Below are 20331 nucleotides of genomic sequence, written 5' to 3' on the forward strand. Positions count from 1 at the left end.
ACTTACATAGAATAAATAATTAAAATACCATAATTAAAACATTAAAATTATTTAAATACTTTTACAAAATACATATTTTAAATAAAATACGTATGAAAATACGGGGTATTACATTTGAACATTTAGTAAAAAAATCTGAATATCACAAATTTTGAACATTTAGTAAGAAAAATCTGAACAATGGCAATGCACCACGCCTATACTTTTGAACATTTAGTAAAAAAATTTGAACAATAACAAATTTTGAACATTTAGTAATCTGAACAATTGCAAATTTTAAATTATAACAAGTCAGACAAATTTTGAACGAAGTTTGACTGACTCGTAATAATTCAATATATAGTTTTGTAATATAAACAGAACATTTATTGTGTACAAAATGAACATTTCTTTATAAAATATGAACATAAAAATTGCATGTTTATGTGTAATCCCCCGTATTTTTAAATATTTTATAAATGAAATTTTATTTTATTTATAATATTTATTTGTACTTTTCCGGAATTTAATTACAAAAGTTTCAAATTATTAATATTGGTCAAAAATTATTTTAGCACAAACTATTTTATGAACCTATGTTCTACAATTCATGATCATACAAACAAAGCCTAGTCCATTTCATTTACCTAATTGGCCCAATAATTTTATGAGGCCCAATCTTCTTACTTACCCTACAACATTCTCTCCTATAAATACCCCATTAATCCCCAAAAATTTCCCACACCAAAAGGTTAGTCTTATTTTCTCTCTCCTTTGTTTTATTAATTTGTATAATTATAATTATTGATTTATGGATTTTGATTTTATTGTTTGAAAGTAATTTAATTAGTATCAAGTTGTATTTTGATGACTAAACTTTATAATTTCAGATTTTATAAGTATCATAATTTTCAGATTTTGTAAATTTTATAACCTAGGGTTTTTAATTATTGAAAATCATGATTTTAGGGTTTTTATGAACAATTGATTTAGGGCTTTTATAGTAATGATGTTTTGAAATTTTGGTGATTATAACTAATGATTAGTTTAACTTAATTCCAGATTATTTTGAACATGTAAATTCGTGTTTTAGTTTTTAGATTTTCGTTCGTTAATATTAATCCCGTTTTAATCCCGATCAGATTATGAACTCATCCGATTTTGATGAAAAAATAGTGTTTTCCATGTGGAAACAACGTTTTAAAAAAGATTCATTACCTTTGGTAGAGGGCACCACCCTCTCGTGGCCAAATTCAGCCTCTAAATATGATTTTCGGGCAGTTTTTTATTTTAACGAAGTTTTTTTTTTACTTAAAATATTATCCTTGAGTTTGATTAATAAAATTAATTATGTTTAAAGTTAATTAAACATAAATATATTTTTTTATTGAAGTTTTAAGTGTTGGAAATAGTTTTTAAGTACTACTTTTAATGTTTTATAAAGAGGGTTTAATCACCCATTAAAAAGGGAGATTTTTAGGGGTTTTTATATAATTTTCAGATTTTTATTAGACTTTGAACTTGCTGTAATTTCATGTATAAGAGTGTATTTTAAGGTTTTTATGAAGAAAATTTAAAGAACTATATATAAGCCTTTAATTTTAACTAAAGAGAAGGTTTTAAAGTGTTGTTTGAATTGGATTTTGAAGGTTTTAAAGTAAGTTAATATTGCTGTAAATTTGATTGATTGGGTATTGATTGAGATGTTATTATTTGGCTTAGGAGAGGAGTTTATTGAAGGTGATTTTTAGTTAGTAAAGTGGCATACCAATTCGTTTGCTCAAGGTACGTACAAGTTACGAAACCTTTCTTTTAGGTGCATGTTTAAGGACGACGGATCGAGAACTTAGTATCATGTATAGGGATGACTGAGTTAAATTGTTTGGTTATACATTGTGAATTTCGTATAACGTGCACTATTTTATATTGCAAGTATTATTTGTGCTCTAATTATGCAAGGTGCGCTTAGAGGCAGAGGTATATTATTGGTGTAATGATTAATTTATTACTCATTCATGATTATGCAAGCAGGATGAGTAAAGGAAGAATTTAAGTCTTCTAAGACGAGGTTAAGGTTTTGGGGTGCCTTATGCACTCAAGGTGTTTATACACCGAGGTAGTAAAGGAATAAATAATAAATGTTGTTTGCCACTAATAAATCAAGAATTGAAATTGAAAAGTTGTTTTACTTGATTGAATTGATATTGGATTGATTGTATTGTTATGCATATGAGTCATCACTAAGTCTAAACCTGTAAATCACGTAAAGTGCAAGATGGATGAGCAATAAAACTCTGGATTGGTGCACTTCTGGAGTAATGACAATCAGGGGTTGGGGTACATGGGGTATTAGCCGTGTACTTTTCTCGAGGCCGTCTGATCTACGAGTCTCTTATTTCAAATATTTTTCAAAACTAGGAGTTAGGTGAGATCTCATACTAACTACGGTCACGGAGTCGCGCCCGTGGTCGTTGGATGTTTATTGATGTTTCCGAAAGGAGGCATGAGGTTTTTCTTTTATTGATGTTCCAAATGGAGCATGGGTTGGACAACCTTGTCTATTGCGTAATCCAATGAATAAAAATAATGATTTACCTATTATTAATTAATGGAGTCTTAGTAATATAAATAGTTGAGTCGTGTGTTGAGTCTATAATTTAATGATGCATGATGATTGATTATTAGTAGCATGTTATGGATTTCTTAATTTATTTTGCAGCTTGTATGTACTCAGCTTTGCTGATTGCGTGCTTTGTGTGTCTTTCTTTGGTCATGGCCTTCGCCTTTCAATGACCCTGTGACGATCCAATTTTTACATTTGTAATATTGGGGAGTAGAATTACCACAGGTTCTTACACATGCAGCATTCATCAGGGTTGTGGGATCTTGAGTAGAGAGTTGATTGTTTGCATTTTATTTCTTTTGCAAGTTTGAATTTATTTTAATTCGATTTTATTTGACACTAATTCTTTTGGGTTTGAATTTATTCGAACACTGGAATTAATCACTTACTACTTTTATTGGGTTTTGAATAAGGGTCTTAATGGTTCCAAGTTGTATGACTTAATTTGGTTTCATTCGTTGGTTTTGAAACTTATTTATAACTGATTTAGTTTTTCCGCTGCTATTTTCTGATAAAGCCTTAACGTTTGAACACGTGGCGGTAGCACGCTAGTAATTCTCTTGAATGTTGTTCAGGGTCCTCACAAGTTTAAAGAGAGAATTATTGGGGTGTTACATTATGTTTAGTGTTTGTGAAGTGTTCGTGTTTTTTTTTACTAAATGTTCAAAAATATATATGTGGTGCACCTAATTTCTAGGTGCACCATGCAATGGTGCACATAATACTAAAAACTACAGAGTATAAGCCAACAACTTCATTCTTCAAGATTATTTGACCCATTATTAACAACACTCAAAACATCATCACTTCTACAAGTGAGAATTAATGCAGCATCAATTGTCATTTGTTTGTCGACCTTTGTTTCTTGTGCAAGTCCGTTTAACTTTCCTCACTCTTTACGCAAACTCTTCTTTCAATAAAACTAAATGCAAAATTTGAATAAACAATCCAAAATTTCTCCTTTATGATAGGAGTAGTATTTTCTACGCACATGACCTAAACAAAGATTTTCATTCAATTAAATAGCAACTACTAGTCTTGTTTACTTATTAAAGGGTCATTAATTTTTTTTTTTATTGTATCATGAATGCTCGACCCTCCAAGCAATTTAGGAACATACATAAAATTCTTATTACGCTAGTAAGAATCCAAGTTTATCTACCATTTTTATTTAATTCCATCAATTTAATTATTCGACTATTAAAAAAAATTGCTACAAAAAAACACGAGACATTAATTTAATATTAACCGTTATAACGGTTTACTATAAACCTATTATGACTTATATGCTTAGCTACAAATTTGTTTAATTATAGAAATTAATAAACTTGTTTAAATTAATGATAATAGTTAGAGCTTGCATTTTGAATATTACAAGTTCCACTTTGCATTGAAGAATTTTGGTGAAAAAAGGGTAAATCCCTGTTTCTCTTCTTGATAAACATGAAATGCATCTCGAGGGGGTATTTTTGTATTTTAAGGCCTAGTAGCGGGAGGTACGATTGTCTTTCTACAATATCACATAGAATAGAGGTGAATTGGACTAACAAAGTTTTGTTGACGACGTTAGTAAAGTACAACAACTTCCTTCGAAGTCCCAATAGTCCCATTTACTCCAACCTCAACAAAAAATGTAGAATCTTCTTCCCTCTTCACTATTACTCATCTTCTCATCATCCTATTGAACTTATAATTATGGAATTGTAGATATGCAAGGTTGTTGGTGGTTGCAATGTTAGGCAGCGGATGGTGGTGTTTTCCGAGTACAATAGCTGAAATATATGTAGCAAAAGCTCTGTATTTTATGTGAATAACACGGAGAATCCGAAGAGCATCTTCAATGGAGTTTCAAAAGCTCAAAGGCTACTTCAATGGAGGAAGTTGACACCCTTACCCTTTGGGGTTAATTTTGCCCTTTTTTCTCCCCTTTATCTTAGGATTTTCGCTTAAATTTGGCGGCAAAGCCGCCGGAAATGGTGGTGTTGGTGGGAGATGGGTGACTGGGTGAGGATGAAAGCTCGAGCTTCTTTTAATGGAGCTTGATGTGAGAAAAGGAGGAAGAAGAAGAATAGCATGTTAATTACAAATGGTAACCAAATGTTGCAAGGTGTGAATTAACAGAATGCTTCACATTTCTGAGTGAAAATCACAGTCAGCAAATAAAATAGTATAAAATGTTTTTCCTAATACAAATAATAACGAAAATGCTACTAGAGATACAGTCTATGTTTCTCAAGAAGAGAAACTAGGGCTTGCCCGTGAAAAAATAGGTGTTTGGCTTGAGAAAGTTGTTGCAAAACTATTATCAACGGTCAAACCCAATTCATAACCATTGTTCTCTTCGTCTCTATTTCCTAATGTATGATAATCAAATAGTTTTTTTTTTCTTTTTTTTTTCTAATAGGTAATTAAAGACATTAAAATTAAAAAAAATATGATATAAGATCAATAATTTATAACTTACTCAAGACTCCTTTCGTCTCACTATATATACTTCTCCCATTATGAAAATTTCACGGGAATTATGAAATTTAAAACATGTATAATTTGCAATTATCAAGTCACATTTGTAATTTCTTTTATGAAGTATTAAAATGTATAATTCAATGTTGGGAAAACATAAAACAGTAAATGTTTTTGCTGCATTAACTCATCATTTTTACATTAAAAATGCACACACAAAAAAGGAGGGGGAGTATATCTATTTGAATATTATAATAAGAAATGAGATGATCATTTTGGTACATTTGAAAAGAAATTTGGAAAACTGTAGTGTGAGTGAGAAAAGAAAATGAAAATAGTATTTTAGGACAAAGAACAAAAAATGAGAAAAACTAAGATTGAATACTACTCCGTATATAGGAAGAATGAAGGTAAATAACTAGTTATTTTGTAATCTAACTAATGGTAAAAGTAATTTAGTTAAATATTACCCGAGTAAAGAAAGATGTTTCGTACATATATAAGTTGTAAACAAAAATAGAGTATGTGAATTAGACGGCGTAAGAATGTAACAAAAATAGAGTATGAACCACATATTAGAGTGAGGGATAATTTAAGTGGTTAGAGATTATCTCCTTCTTCCTAGAGATATTTCTGCCCCTTCTGGCTCTCTAAACACGAAAAACAAGCATCACTACTCTCGCTATAGCAACACGAAGTATCACTATCGTCATTATCGTGTTTGCCATGCATAATTATTACAAGCTAAGAAATACATGCAATATATGTGCATAAATCGTTGGTAAAAAACGATTTAAAAAATAAAACTGTTGATTAAAAAACAACTGATGAAGTCATGTTACGGAGTAATCAAAATAATGGTAATGGTAAAAATACGGCTTGTATTATGCTAAAAAATAGGATAGGATGATAGTTTTTTTTTTCCTGAAAAAAAAAAAAAAAGGGTTAATTTGAAAAAGTGAAATTTATCACCGAAAACAAGTATGTATAGATTATGTGGGTAAAAATTAAGATTTGAGTGTTGGAATATAGGTTAATACGAGTAATGATTATTATTGTATGAACAGTGATGTAGTTGGGGTCATTAGTGTGTAGCAACCGACGCAGTAGTAGACTAGTAGTAGTTGGAACTTGAAAGTGAAGAGTAGTCCGTGGAAGTGGGGATTGATAGATAGATAGATTGATTGATTGGGTTTGAAGTCTGAAGGCAAAGTTGTAAGGGTTTGGTTGGGTTCATCTTACATGATTGAGTAAGTAGCTGCTTATTTATATCTTAGCTTCTCTTAGTCTTTGGTTGGTGATTACTGATTTAGGTAAGCCGGAAAGAATGGCGTCGGGCAGATACATGTCATATTCTCCGTCACCGTCAACAACTCCTCACTCTCCTCACATCGCTGGTCTTCGCTCTGCCTCCTCCACTCTCGCTGATCAAGAGAAGTATTTTCTCTCTCTCTCTCTTTAGATCCATACACTCTAATCTTACTTCTGCTACTGCTTTTTTTTTTTTTTTTTTTGTCAGATCTCCAATTAACTCATTTCATTTTATCAATTAGATTCATTTAACAGATCTCTCATTTTAATTGATTTTATTTTTTATTTTTTATTATTAGACTAAAATTACTACTGTATTCATCAACTCATCACTTCTTTACTTACTATAACATCAATTAAATTATATGTAGTCCTGATCTGTCAAAATTTTCATTTAATTTGCTTGTTTTCGGATGCTATTATATGTGTCAATTACGATGATTTTAACTCATCGGACTTATATTTATGTGGACAGATACCTTTCAGAGTTGTTGGCTGAACGTCAGAAAATCGGTCCTTTTTTGCCCGTGCTTCCCTACTGTTACCGTTTATTGAATCAGGGTGAGTTTGTTTGGTTTTATTTATTTATTTATTTTTTTTTTTTTTTTTTTTTTGCATTACTGGTTAACCACCTCATTAATCAACTCATAATTCAAGCCAAATGCACCCTCCTACAACTGTTGCTCCAATTATCTTGCTTGTCAACCTATCTTTTCTGTTGTTTCTTCCCATTGGTGTCTTTGATGTCTAATTTCTATTAAACCATTAGTATTATTCGTAATATTTCAGATTCGTACCTTCAAAATGTCATCGTTAATAAACCTTAACTATTACCGTAAGTTCCTAACTTAATCATGTGAAGCTAATCCCATGGAAAGGAGAAAAATTATAACTAATTTAATGTGTTGACAAGCTTGATTAATTACATTGTGTAGGAGACCTTGATCTTAATTGCTAGTTGCTTTGCTTTCTTAATAGCATTTTAACCTGAATAATTCATATTTGGCAAAATGTCTGGTAGATGATGATGGAGGGGTAATATAATCCACTCCTAAACACTATATATGAAACAAGGAGAGTTTTCCATGTAACATGCATCTAGAGGCTGTGTTTTGCTGTGTCCAGAGAGTGGAATATAGTATAGAGGTCTGGCTGAGGGAAACCGATAGACTCATCAAGGATCATCGTGATAAGTATTTATTGAGATGACACGGACTCAAATTTCCTAATATTCCCTAACGTGTCAGTGATGCCGTGATTAACTTCACTCTCACTCTTTTTTCTCTCCCTCTTTCTTGTTGGGTAAAACTTATCCTCCACTCATTCTGTCTCATATATTAAAAGTCCTGAGGTGAGAGTCCTACTTATCTTTCTATAGCATACTTTCTAGAGCACGACCTTCATCATAATAGCGAATCCATGTGACAATTTGTTGTTGCTTCTCTTTTTATGGTATGCTATTTTTAAGCAAAATATCCTTCTCAATCTGCTTTCATAATGTGTGTGAGTATGGGACAGGCAGAGTGTTTGATATGATCTATTGTGACATTTATCTTACGAGAAGAAAGGCTGAAATTCCTTTTCAGATCATTGTCCTGGTGTCTATGATGAGCGTCCCTAATTAGGGTCTTGCACACAATAGACTAGGATGGTACTTTGTGCAGAAAGTTTTCAACCGTTGATTCAGAAACACATGGATATTCATGCCATTTTATGACAAATAAGTGTTATAGGACATTATAATGAGGCATTTGATTAAGTCTACCATTACTCTACTATGACAGCAAAGTTAATATTTCTCGATTTTGTCTATTTCTGCTTTCTTGAAAATTTACATCAGATGCTTTTGTCAATTGTTAGCGTACTTCATTGTTTTTTTTACTTAGTGGCACTAGGCAATCATATCTAATACTATGGCATTATACTTGTTTTTTAATATCTTAATCTAACAAATTTTTGAATACTTGTTGTTTCAAAATATAGCCTTTCAAACCTTGGACAGTCTCTTTAGCAATTGTTGCTGGCATTTTTTTCTAGTGATATGCTTTGTCATGCCATCCATGGTTGAGATCACTTTCAGTTTGTTGTTAAGGGTGTATCAGTCTTTGGTGGATGCTTGTACAGGGTAGGATGTGTCTTTATTTTAGCAATTTTTACTGGAAAATTTGACTGATATTGGTGCTTAAGACTTCAGGAGGTTTCGTATACTTGTTTAAGTTCATTTTTAAAAAAAATTAATTAGCAATATGAGAGGTTATCATGCGCCTGTACGTAAATTTTTGCTGACAAAAACACAAGGGTGGTTATTTTCATCTGACCTTATTGTTGATCTCTTGGGCATCTTGGATATGCTGTGGACGGATGTGGTTAAGATATACATATATGTTCGTGGAGAATATTCTTATGGAATATGTGCCCATTGAATCTCTATAATGAGATTATTTGGAATAACCTCTTGTGTCAGTCATTCAAGAACTTATCCATTTGTATTATTTATTTACTCATTTTAATGCTTAATTTACTTTGAGCGAGTTTGGGAAAATGACTGCTTGTGATGTGGGACATTAGAAGCTTTGCCCAATGATTAATTTTATGTAGATGATTCATTTATATTTACTTTTTTGCCTTTTATTCTGTTACTAAAGTTGTCTTTTCACTCTCCCCCTCCCCCTCATTTGTGTGTGGCCGGGGGTGGTGAAGGTGTCTGATAGCTGAACTAACTCGGCAAACTGTATTGTGTTTGTGGTGAATTGCCTACTAATATATAACAAATGCTAACTAGTACATCTGTTATTGAAAATTGACATTGAGCAGAAATATTGCGTGTAACTACACTGTTGGGGAATGCTTCAATATTAGATCAATCTGGGCTTGAACATGCTAGGCCTCTGCCTTCTGGAGGAATATATTCAAATGGAGGAGCAGATATGAATGGATGGGCATCACCTTTCCAATCAGAAGTACGGATTACTGACCATTAACACGACCTTTAGTTTTCGTCAAATTTTACTGTTTAAAAATTTTTACTGACTCAATTGTTGTATCTTAGTGCTAACAATTTGTTGATAGCGTATCCACTCTTCTCATGACAGGCAGTGATGAAGCTAACAATGTTATGGAATAATATTAGGTGTAGGTTGGACTGCTGCTGTGAAGAGGGATAATTCTTTTTATTTTAACCCAAGGCATACTAATCATTATCCTTGATTTTATAAATCAATCTGCCCATGCAATACTAAAATTCCAGCCATTTAAAATATTATTTGAAGAGGTGTCAGAAAAAAGACTTCCAGACTCTATACTTTAGGATCCCTCCCTTCAGTACCTTTTTGTGGGATTAGTTCTTCTAAACATGGCCTTGACTTCAGAATCAGGTTCTGCTATGAGCATTCTGGTGGTTTCTGAAAATATTGTGGACCTGTACCAGCACTGTTCAAGAATAAATGTGGTCATCAGGTCATGTGGGGAGTCTGATACTATGTTGACTTGTTATTTTCCTAAATAGATATTCCCAAATCTCCGTGGACCCTTTGTTAGATATCGGGAACATGATTCCTTTTTTTTGTTGTGCGATTTCATTTACAAATGTTAGCTTTCTTTGCAGATGTCTGGTCTTTTACACCAGTCTTCAGCTCAGAACTGGCTTGGTTCTCATGGTAACTCGTCAGGCCTTATCGTGAAGAGGACTATCAGGGTGGACATTCCTGTTGACAACTATCCCAATGTATGAAGTTGGTGTGGTTCTTATATAATTTGATTACGTGGTCTTGATTAGTGAATGATATTTCTTATACAACACAATCTCATTGTACCTTTTTTAATCGCTGTAGCAGTACAACTTTGTCGGGCGACTGCTTGGCCCGAGAGGAAACTCTCTCAAGCGTGTTGAAGCTACTACTGATTGTCGTGTTCTTATCAGAGGACGTGGCAGCATCAAGGATCCGGCAAAGGTAATCATTATTGTTCCTGTACTGTTGTCATATATGATTTTGTTAATTTACCTTCATGTTGCTGCAACTCATTTCTGTGCACTTGGTGTCTCCAAGGAAGTTATTAATTTGTGTGGAATGTTTACATATAAGGTTTTAAGTTCATAAATTTGGAAAATGTTTGTACAATTGTGCTGATTGTGTGTGTAACATGGTTTTACTGGGATGTTGAACACTAGAATAGATGTTGCTTCATTGCCTTTTAAAATGAATAGATGTTTTGGCACAAGTGCCCAAACCCATTTTTGAAAGATATGTTTATAGGAAAGTTCTTTCTGGGAACACGGAACAATTGCAATTATGGAGGTTGCTACGTTTACATAATCATCAATCAAGTACCATTGTGTTGTTAGGGAGAAGTAGAAAAACTGAGATTCTTTTCATCAATTGTTAGATTTTCTATTGTAATGCTATAATTCATCGAATGTTAGATTTGCTAAATTTGCTTTCAATCTGGCTTGGATTTGTGATTAACCACACTTTAGATTGATGATTTGGCAGATCTAAAACCAAAATTTGCTCATTGCCCTTAGCAGATTTTTGCACCCCTGGGACTATCCAAATTTGTCACATGTAACTATTATTTTCTTGTATGCTATGTAAATGTGAATGATATGCACTGTCTGTCTGTCTTAATTAGTCCCTCCGTCCCAAAGTATAGTTCCCGTTTGTAGTATTTCACAGGAATTAAGGAATGGGAGGATTCAGTGTGTGATGTACTTGAAACTTTACTATTAGTACAATAAAACAAGTGTGCAATTAATGCACCTTTTGGAGTTTTCTGTTAAATTTTTTGGTTGCGTTTTGTGTTTATTTATTTAGGCAAAACCCTTCCTTTTTCTTCCAGTTACTGTCGCTGCCCCCAGGCCCCACCTACCACTAATGCCTGGAACCGCCACCAACACCCACGCGGCTCTCACAGCCACCTAAAACCACCACTACTTCCCTCGCCTTCCTCTGCTTAAACAAAAAGCCCTTAAATCAATCAAATAATCCTCTCAAACTAAATCAAAAATAGTTTTTGGAATTTCCCCATTTTTTTAAATTTTTTTTTTTTACTTTTTAACTCCATTTTCTTCTTCCTTCATACATACATATACATAGCAAGATCAAATATACATATACAAGCCCAAGAAATCTGCTGCCTCCCGTCAACCACAAATTAGCTTTGAAAGTGTTTTTTTAAGAAATTTTTTGAGGGCTTTAATTTGCATGAGTGCTTTATACACCAATCTACAATTTATAGGTGAGAATACTCTTTCAAATTCAAGGATCTGATATTCTGATGAGAGAAAGGAGTCAACGTTAGGGTACTTGGTGAAAAATGGGAGATTACAGGAGGAGAGAGAAAATGAAATGAAAAAGGAGAAGTTCCCAAGTAAATGAAGTCGGAAAATGTTGGGAGTAAAAGGATGCGTGGGAAAATCCCAAAAAAAAATCAATATAGGGGAAAAAAATAGTAGAAAAAAGGATTAGTGTATTGGAATTGAAAAAAGTGAGGGTATTTTAGTTATTTTAGCACCTTAAAAAGGAAAAAAATGAAACAAAGAACAACATTTTGGAACACCCGAAAAGGAAAATAGGAACTGTATTCTGGGACGGAGGGAATAACAAACATGATTGCAACTTGGCAAGTATTGCTTAGCAACTCTAAGACATGGTTCTTTTCGATAAGCATTATGCTTAATACTACATCTTCTGTCAAATTATTGCATCCCCTAGTGATATTTAACGTATAGAAATGAGTATGAAAAAGATGAAAACGTAAAGCGAGTAGAATCCAAGAATATGGGTTAGTATAGATTATTAACTATAGCTTATTGTGTATTATTCCATCGTAAACTATTGCAACACTTGTATTTTTGTACTATTCATTTACTAACTTTATACTAATTCATTGAAATATGAAATTAATTAAAAGTGTTCATAATAATAATGTATTTCATATCATAATATTATATTATTTTTATATGTAGTATATGTTTAAAGTTGTGCATTGGCAAGCTTGCTAGTGTTAGTGTAAGCATTTTTTAAAAAAAACTATTTTAATAGAGAAAGTACTTATTTACTCGGTATTAGTTACGTAATAATTTTGATTACTTTACCATTCACTTTCACTGTTTGAAATTTGATTTTACACATTCTCATTAAATTTCCCCATACCGTCAAATGCTCTCTATATCTTGGACCACCACTCCCTCGCTATTTTTAACTTCATCAGTTTGTCATCTCTCTTTCTCCCTCCTCTACAGCTCTACCAAACCCAGAACCTCTTTCCATCACCACTAAGCACTTCTCTACTCTCTAGCTACTTTTTTTACGAATGACATAAGCATCTAGATTGCAAGATCTCTAGAATTCTTCCTCACTTCAAACTTCAAAGTTCTAATATGCTATACGTATGATGATATCTTGATTTGGGGAGTATTAATGAAAGGATTAAAGGAAGATTGAGACATTAATAACCTAGAGGCAAATAATTTTTTGAGATTCATTAAGGTCATGGATATTATTACATTGTTGTTTGAATTCTTAGTTTTTGCCAAACACCTAAAATTTTTAGGGTTTTTCTAAGCTATACCCCTAAGGTATTCGAGTTTCTAAGGCGTACCCATGCTTTTTCAAGTTTCTAAGTTGTGCCCCTCAACTTATTACCATTAATGAATGGTACCCTCCTTGGGACTTCCACGTCACCTAAAGTTAACTATAAATTTAATAGAAAGATGATAAAAGGTAAGGAAATGGTAGGAGAAAGAAATTTTAGCCACCGCAACCCTAATAATGAAAACTGAAGCCACGAAATCACACCCTCAAATAACTTTTAAACAACTAATAAGGGTACATTTTAGTATTAATAAGGAGTTAAAGGGCACAACTTAGAAACTTGAAAAAGCATAGGTACACCTTAGAAACTCGAATACCTTAGGGGTATAGCTTAGAAAAACCCAAATTTTTATTCAAGCAAATAAAATGACATCCATTTTCCCCAAAACAACCCATGGTCATTTTTGTGCATTTAAAGTCATTTCACTGGAAGATTTAGTCAAGCTGTACCGAGCATTTGAAAATAATTCTTTAAGGGGGTCGCTTTCAATGAAATGAAAATTTTGCATAACTTATAATTGATGTAATTATTTCTCACAAATTTGCAGTTTGTGGATTTTGAAATTAGTCTGTGTATCCTTGTAAATTTCTGAAAGTATTGCGTGTATTAAAAGTGTTTTAAGATCAATTACTTTTTTGAGAATTTACTGCTTGATATATCTGTATTTTAGTTTGTATAGAAATACTAACACAACAATTCTTGCATCATCTTTTTTATCAAAGGAGGATATGATGCGGGGAAAACCAGGGTATGAACATCTTAATGAACCCCTTCACATACTTGTAGAGGCAGAATTGCCTGTAGAAATAATTGATGCCCGCCTGATGCAAGCACGTGAGATACTTGAGGATCTGCTCAAGCCTGTGGTATGTTATTCTAGGGGCTACAGAAACTTAGCAGAACCTTGTGTTTTGTTATGCTTATATTTTTTGGACCTTAAATGATTTTCTAACAATCTCATCTTTCTTAATCAGGATGAGTCTCAAGACTTCTTCAAAAAACAGCAGTTGCGAGAGTTAGCTATGCTAAACGGTACACTTCGTGAAGATGGTTCTCACATGTCTGGTTCTGTATCTCCCTTTCACAACAGCCTAGGGATGAAGAGGGCCAAGACTCGGGGGTGATAAATTATGGTGGGGTTCTGGAGAATTATTAGCTATGAAGGGTAAACTGGACATTCCCACGCTACCGGTGCTGATGTACCTGCCACAGTGCTTCTGAAGTCCCAACTGCCATCGGGGCACTGGTGCAATTAGTGTGCCAGTTCTATTTTTAATGTAATGGTAAATCAAGCATGTTTAGCATATAGTCTGGGTGGTTGAGGTCATAATAGCTTATATTCTGGAATGACCAGTTGAGTTTAGATGGCTTGCGTTTGTATGCTTCTTTAGGCTAGTTAGAAATCTGCCTTTCAGTCATGTATTATGGAGATTTTTTAAAAATTTTTTTTTTAATTTTTTTTTAATGATATTGTGAAAGTTTTGGTAGGGTAATGGTAGCTATCATTATATGGTGTGCTTACAGTGGAGAGCAGAAGCACTACCCATATAGATGGGTTTGAATGTCTAGTAGCAGTTGTAGACTTGAATGGATTGATTTATGAAAAAATTTCAAGTTTGATAATAGATTTGGGATCTTACCTGTTGTATATTTTTTTGCCCTAATATATGTCTTTGAACTTGTTTTGAAGCTAGGGTTGTGAATTGTTATGAGGGAACCAGGTCTAAAATGGGAATGATAATGAATAAATCAGAAGCATACATGGGAACGATATTTACTGAAATAATAATTAAAACTAAAAGAAGCATTCTTGGTAGGTTTTGGAGGCATTTGAAAATTCTGCGGTATAAGTAGTTGTGCTGTTTCCAATACTCCGTAGTACCTTCATGGCTTTATAACCACAGGGACAGGGGTAGAGATTTTGCCTCCTGCTCCTTTGGCTTTGCTGCTCTCCAACTTGTAATTTATCCCATACTTTATGCTTGCAGAAATTACAGAACATGAAATTCAAAAGTTCAAAACCAAGTATATTCAGATAGTACATGCTCTACACTTATTTAAGCCATACCGTTACAAACAAGTGGGCTATGTACAATGTGACAACAACCGTGTGCTGTTGAGAAAAGAAAAACACTTCCAACATTCTGTCAAAACAAGAGTCTGGGTGCAAATACCATCCACCTAACCAGCTTAACTAATTGCTGTTGAAGGTAGTACATAAGATGGAAAATTCTAAGGAAGATCTGAGAAAGCATTAATCAAGCTTCTGCTTCATCCTCGTCTACTTCATCCTCATCTTCAGCTTCATCAATACCAACCCAACGGGTGAAAGCAAATAGAAATTCCTTGAAGTTAACCATTCCATTTCTATCCCAGTCCATCTCTTCTGCAGTAGCACAGCAACACACCTTAGGAATTACTAATGCAGAGTAAGCTTCTATCTAAACATGCAAGACTCTTTTACTTGTAGCTGCACAACACAAAGTGTTGATAGAAGCCCCACTAATTCAATAAACATCAATGCCACAAACACAGTCTCCTGTTTAACATCTCTCACCAACCAAGATAAACTTAGTCCTTGCAGAGGCTGATCACCTGTACGGATCTAGGAGAGATGGTATTAGAGACCCAATTCGGGTAACCTAAGGTGCTAGAGGCACTTGATCCCCACTGCTGGATGCCTAATGAAATTCAGTCAAGCATTGCGTCCTTGTTCGGTTGTTCCCATATCAGGTGTAAACAAGTATTAAGAAACTATATCGCACTTAAGCAAATTGCAATTTTAACAGATAATCTGGAAGGGAAGAGGAGAAATAGGTAATGATGATATTATGTCTGTAAATTGGAAAACACATAAAAGCAAAATATTTTGGAGTAGAGAGTATTACATAATACTTGTAGAAGATACTAAACTAATGATGCACAGTAAGAGTAAAGAGAAGGGAGGTGAGGATGCTGACCAAATCTTTTCATGGCGATTCGTCCCGAAGAACGTTCTCCGGAGGTAGTTTCATTAATAGACTGAATCATCTCAGTCTTGCTGACATAGCCATCCTTATTTTTGTCCAAGAAGGCAAAAGTATCAACAAGGGTCTCAAATGTGGACTCCAGATTGGGCAAACCCATACGAGATTTCTAAGGGATGCATTGTTAAGGCGAAATCAATTAGTCAATCAAACATTCATTCATAGAAACATATTCTAACGAGTAGTATACAACAAGTAAGAAGCAAGTTTAGAAGGATACAAGTTGATTCTTAGAAGAATCCTCCTGAAGAAGGTAGACAAGACAGAGAAGGACGATAAATTCATTGAATTTGATGCCCATGTCCTCATTTATATCACATGCCTTGAAGAAATCATCAATCTCTTCCTCGCTGAAACTAACTTCTAATTTCCGGAAGCAAGCTTTTAGCTCACTGTGATCGATCACATCGTTATTATCCACATCTTTTGATTCCGAGTTCATCCCATCACATTGAACAAGCAACCAGGTCAGATCTATCTAGGAACCAACACTATCTAAAAACACGACATCAGAACAAAGATATTAAATTAAAAAAAAAAAAAAAAAAACAGGGGAAAATGAATGGAAAGATACCAAATTTTTGAAAGATAGCCTTGCATTTTCTAAAGCTTTGATCGATTTTAGGAAACTTGAGAATGATGGTGTTGAAGGATTTCATGGCAGTTCCTTTAGAAGCTCTCTTTTGCATAGCTTCAACCATCTTAGCTTCTAATTTGGTTTCTGGAAAATAACTTGATTTTGGAGATTCTGCAACCACACCCAGCGCACCTCCCATATTCACCTGATTATAAAACATCAACATCGGATCATCAGTTTCAGAAACATCCATCTCTTCATTCACTTCTTCTAAATGTTTACCTGATTAACAACGGATTAAACTCGAATAGTTGAATTTCCAGGAACACACAATAACTCCTAAAAGATCGGAACTTTTCAATGGCAAAAATAAATTTTTGGGGGACTCTCTCTAGTCATGAACAAAAAAAGCTAATTAATTAATTAACTAATTAATGTTTTGTTAAGGGGTTTGGACAGATGGAAATAACAAAGGATTACGGTGGGGTTTTCACTTTTGATTTTCATGGAAATAACAAGTCCCATCTCATTAACTTATTTGATCATTTAAGCCGGGGTTTGTGCTACACCCACCACCTATTGTCTGTTTTTATTTTATTTTATTTTATTTTATTTTTTGGAATAAATTTAAGCCTTATTATTATTGAAGATAAAGTAATGAAAAGGTTGCTAAGTAGCCTAGTATACCACAAATCACAATAAGCTTGAAACCCCTTTTACAGTAAAATTTATTATCCGGGTGCATTGTACTTTGTACACCCTACATCCCTACTAACTCAAGGTTAATTTTTACCGTTTATTTAATGATTAAATGAAAAACAATTAATGTATACAATTAACAAGTACCGCAATCATAATCCGTATGTTAAAGTGTACTTGGTATTATATTAGTAAGTCCCGAGTGTTTTGGTAAAGTGCCGGACATGAGGTAATTGTCGTGTCGGTAGCAATGTAGGTGAAGCCTGAAAGTGATACTCGTACTGTCGTACGTATCTTTGAGATTTCCTTTTAAATTTTAATAATAAAAAAATGAAAAAAAGGAACTGTAAGACACGTAATGAAACAAGAAAAGATGGAAAGGGGAGATGACAGACAACAAAAGTCTAAAACCCAAGGTAAATTTGGAGAAAGATTTTAGGTGCATTTGTTCGTTTTCCAGAAATTGGCACCTCCTCGTCCTCTTTCTAGCTAGCTAGCTAGCTAGCTAGGGTTCCGATCAGGTATGTGTATTTGTGTGAATTAATTCGATTGTGATTTCGATTTCCATTCCTATTCTTGTATTATTATTATTATTGTTATTGTTATCATATACAAATGCTAGTGGTTGAGATTCAAAATTGAATGCAATGTGTGATGCATTATCATCTGTTTAAATCATCAAACTACAGGGTAATTGGAGTTCATTGAATGAAATCGAATCAACCCATGCCAGGTATTCCATTTCATCTGTGTGGAGTGTGAATTTGAAATAAACAAACCATGAGATGTGCAAATTAATTTAATGAATGTTGATTTCATTTGGAAGGGCTTGAGGATGGACCCTCGAATCAGACTCAAAATCATATTCATAATCATAGAGATAAATGAGGGAAAAGGAATATTAATCTGAGGCTACCTTCCTTCTTTTCCATCGAGGATATACGGGATCCCAAACAGGAATCTTCTGTCTTCACATTGAGTCAAACCCTAATTCCCCGCAACTTATTGCCCGCAACCCTTGATCACTACCATACTTTGCTCAGGTTCTTGAAGGCTAGAGACTTTGATATTCACAACACAATACTCATGTGGGAGGGAATGCTTTGTTGGAGAAAATAATTTGGAACCGACACCATTTTAGAGGTATCAATCATCTGCACTTTCCCTTTCTACATCTAAATTTTGTTGCTGACTCACTTATAATGAATATGTGTGTGCAATGTAGGGTATACAAGCTGCACTAACTGAATTATGGCCTAAATCTGGTAGAAGATATTGCTGCAAACATCTTGTCAAGAACTTCAAGGGGGAATTCCCAGGATTACTAATATTCTCACTCTTTTGGAAGGCAGCTGGGGCTTACAACCCTTTTACTTTCAGAAAAGCAATGGAAGCTCTCCAGAAGGCTAATCCCTTGGCATTAGTTTGGTTGTCAAAAGTGGGACCCCAGTCAACATGGTCAAAACATGCTTTCAACCCTAACATAAAGTGTGATGTGAATAAGTCAAATTTTGTAGAGAGCTTTAATGCTACTCTAGAAATCAACGGATGCAGACCTGTTCTGATTTTACTTGAAGGTAGCCTTATGCTTATGCTTATGCTAAAGTTGCATTACCATACTTAGGAGCAAGAACTGAATTTGTTTACATTTTAATGCAGGGATCAAAAGACTAACTTAGTCAGACTGGCCACTAGAAGGGAGCAGTGTGAGAGTTGGAATGATGATATTTGTCCAAATATCATTAGAAGACTGCAAGTGCTTAGTCATGAGTCTAGGACTTGTAGGTGTTTGAAGGCTGGAGCTGGAGAGTATGAAGTGTTAGATGGTAAATCAGTGTTGCCTGTCAACTTAAATGACAAAACTTGTGCATGTAATGTGTGGCAGCTGTCTGGATTGCCAAGCAAAATAATCGCAGCCCCTACACTTGAAAAATAGCATTCGCGGGTTTTTTACTGTTTCATATACTTTCACCGCAACGATTTTTGGAGGAGAACAATTGCAGGTCACAAACTTCACCCACTCAAGCTTGTCGTCCATGGTGATAGCCTTCATTGATACAGAGGATGAACCCGATTTTGCCATAAACCCTAATCTGGAGAATGAAGAACCCTAGAATATGAAGAAATTGAGTAATGGAAGAGGAATTGGGGGTTTTATAAATGGAGAACGAAAACCAGAAAAAAAAGGGGAGGGAAATAATTGTAAGGGTAAATAAGTCAATTCATTGTTATTAAGCCATGGTTAATAATTTAATGATATTTTTTTAAACACAAGTTACCAAATTAATCATATTAATGTTTGGTTACCAAGGATAATTAAAAGTTGCACCCTTTACCATTGAGAAAAAAAAAAAAAATATATATATGTGATTACTAGTGAGAATTTCCCAAAAAGTAATGTTTGATTTATTAAAATGAAAATTGCCAAAAGTAGTCATTCATAGTATTCGCTTTGCCCATTACAATCTTTATTATAAGATAAAAATGGTAAATTATAACCTTAAAGTACTACTAATTTGTTAATTGACATCCAATTTTACTTTTCGGCCAAAATTTTTTGACCATTTAATTCTTACAACGGTTTAAATAATATAAAAGTATGTATTACAAAGTATGAGCCTTATTAGCCCCTTTATTATAACGAAAAAATATTATAGGAAAATTTGTGAGGAATAACCTCAAAGATAGGCAATTTTGCAAACACTTATCCGTTTTCTTTTTAATTGTGAACAACTACCCCTAATATGTTTAAAGTTTGTCTAACACTACTCATTAATGGATTCCGTTCAATTGAGCTATTTGTAGGGCCCACACTTACGGTTTACCACCCAATTAACTCTTTTGCCATTTATTTAAAGTCTTATTATTTTTTTCCCCCCGAAACTCATCAAACATTCAAAAGTTAAGCAATTATTCACCAAATCAAGTAATGTTTTAAGCTATTGTTGTAACCGTGGCCTATTTAATTGTTCAGGGGTTTTAATTAACTTCAATTATATAATTAGGGATTTAATTTAGGATTTATGGATTCAATTCAGTTTGGGAATTTAAATGTCTAA

The 20331-nt window shown here is 33.7% G+C and overlaps 2 protein-coding genes across 3 annotated transcripts; one reads left to right on the top strand and one right to left on the bottom strand.

Annotated features, from left to right (window-relative positions):
- The first annotated feature begins 6226 nt into the window (after positions 1–6226).
- Positions 6227–14595, top strand: LOC145629517 (KH domain-containing protein At5g56140-like). Of its 2 annotated transcripts, XM_081682137.1 has the most exons (8): positions 6227–6280; positions 6379–6502; positions 6852–6937; positions 9191–9336; positions 9981–10100; positions 10207–10326; positions 13693–13836; positions 13945–14595. In XM_081682137.1, exons 2-8 carry the CDS (start codon positions 6393–6395, stop codon positions 14092–14094), a joined length of 876 nt encoding a protein of 291 aa, XP_081538263.1. In that variant the 5' UTR covers positions 6227–6280; positions 6379–6392; the 3' UTR covers positions 14095–14595. The 2 variants fall into 2 exon arrangements, with proteins under 2 accessions (XP_081538263.1, XP_081538264.1); XM_081682138.1 differs by lacking the exon at positions 6227–6280 and having other exon boundaries at positions 6294–6502; positions 10210–10326.
- Positions 14596–14998: 403 nt separating this feature from the next.
- LOC145629518 (putative calcium-binding protein CML21) lies at positions 14999–17109 on the bottom strand. Its single transcript, XM_081682139.1, has 5 exons — positions 16856–17109; positions 16571–16778; positions 16217–16419; positions 15931–16105; positions 14999–15356 (listed from the first exon to the last, which is right to left on the bottom strand). The coding sequence occupies exons 2-5, from the start codon at positions 16770–16772 to the stop codon at positions 15229–15231; spliced, it is 708 nt and encodes a 235-aa protein (XP_081538265.1). The 5' UTR covers positions 16773–16778; positions 16856–17109; the 3' UTR covers positions 14999–15228.
- Positions 17110–20331: the final 3222 nt, after the last annotated feature.

Source organism: Chenopodium album, chromosome 4 (assembly GCF_948465745.1).
Source record: "Chenopodium album chromosome 4, dcCheAlbu1.1, whole genome shotgun sequence".
In the NCBI taxonomy this organism is placed as follows: Eukaryota; Viridiplantae; Streptophyta; class Magnoliopsida; order Caryophyllales; family Amaranthaceae; genus Chenopodium; species Chenopodium album.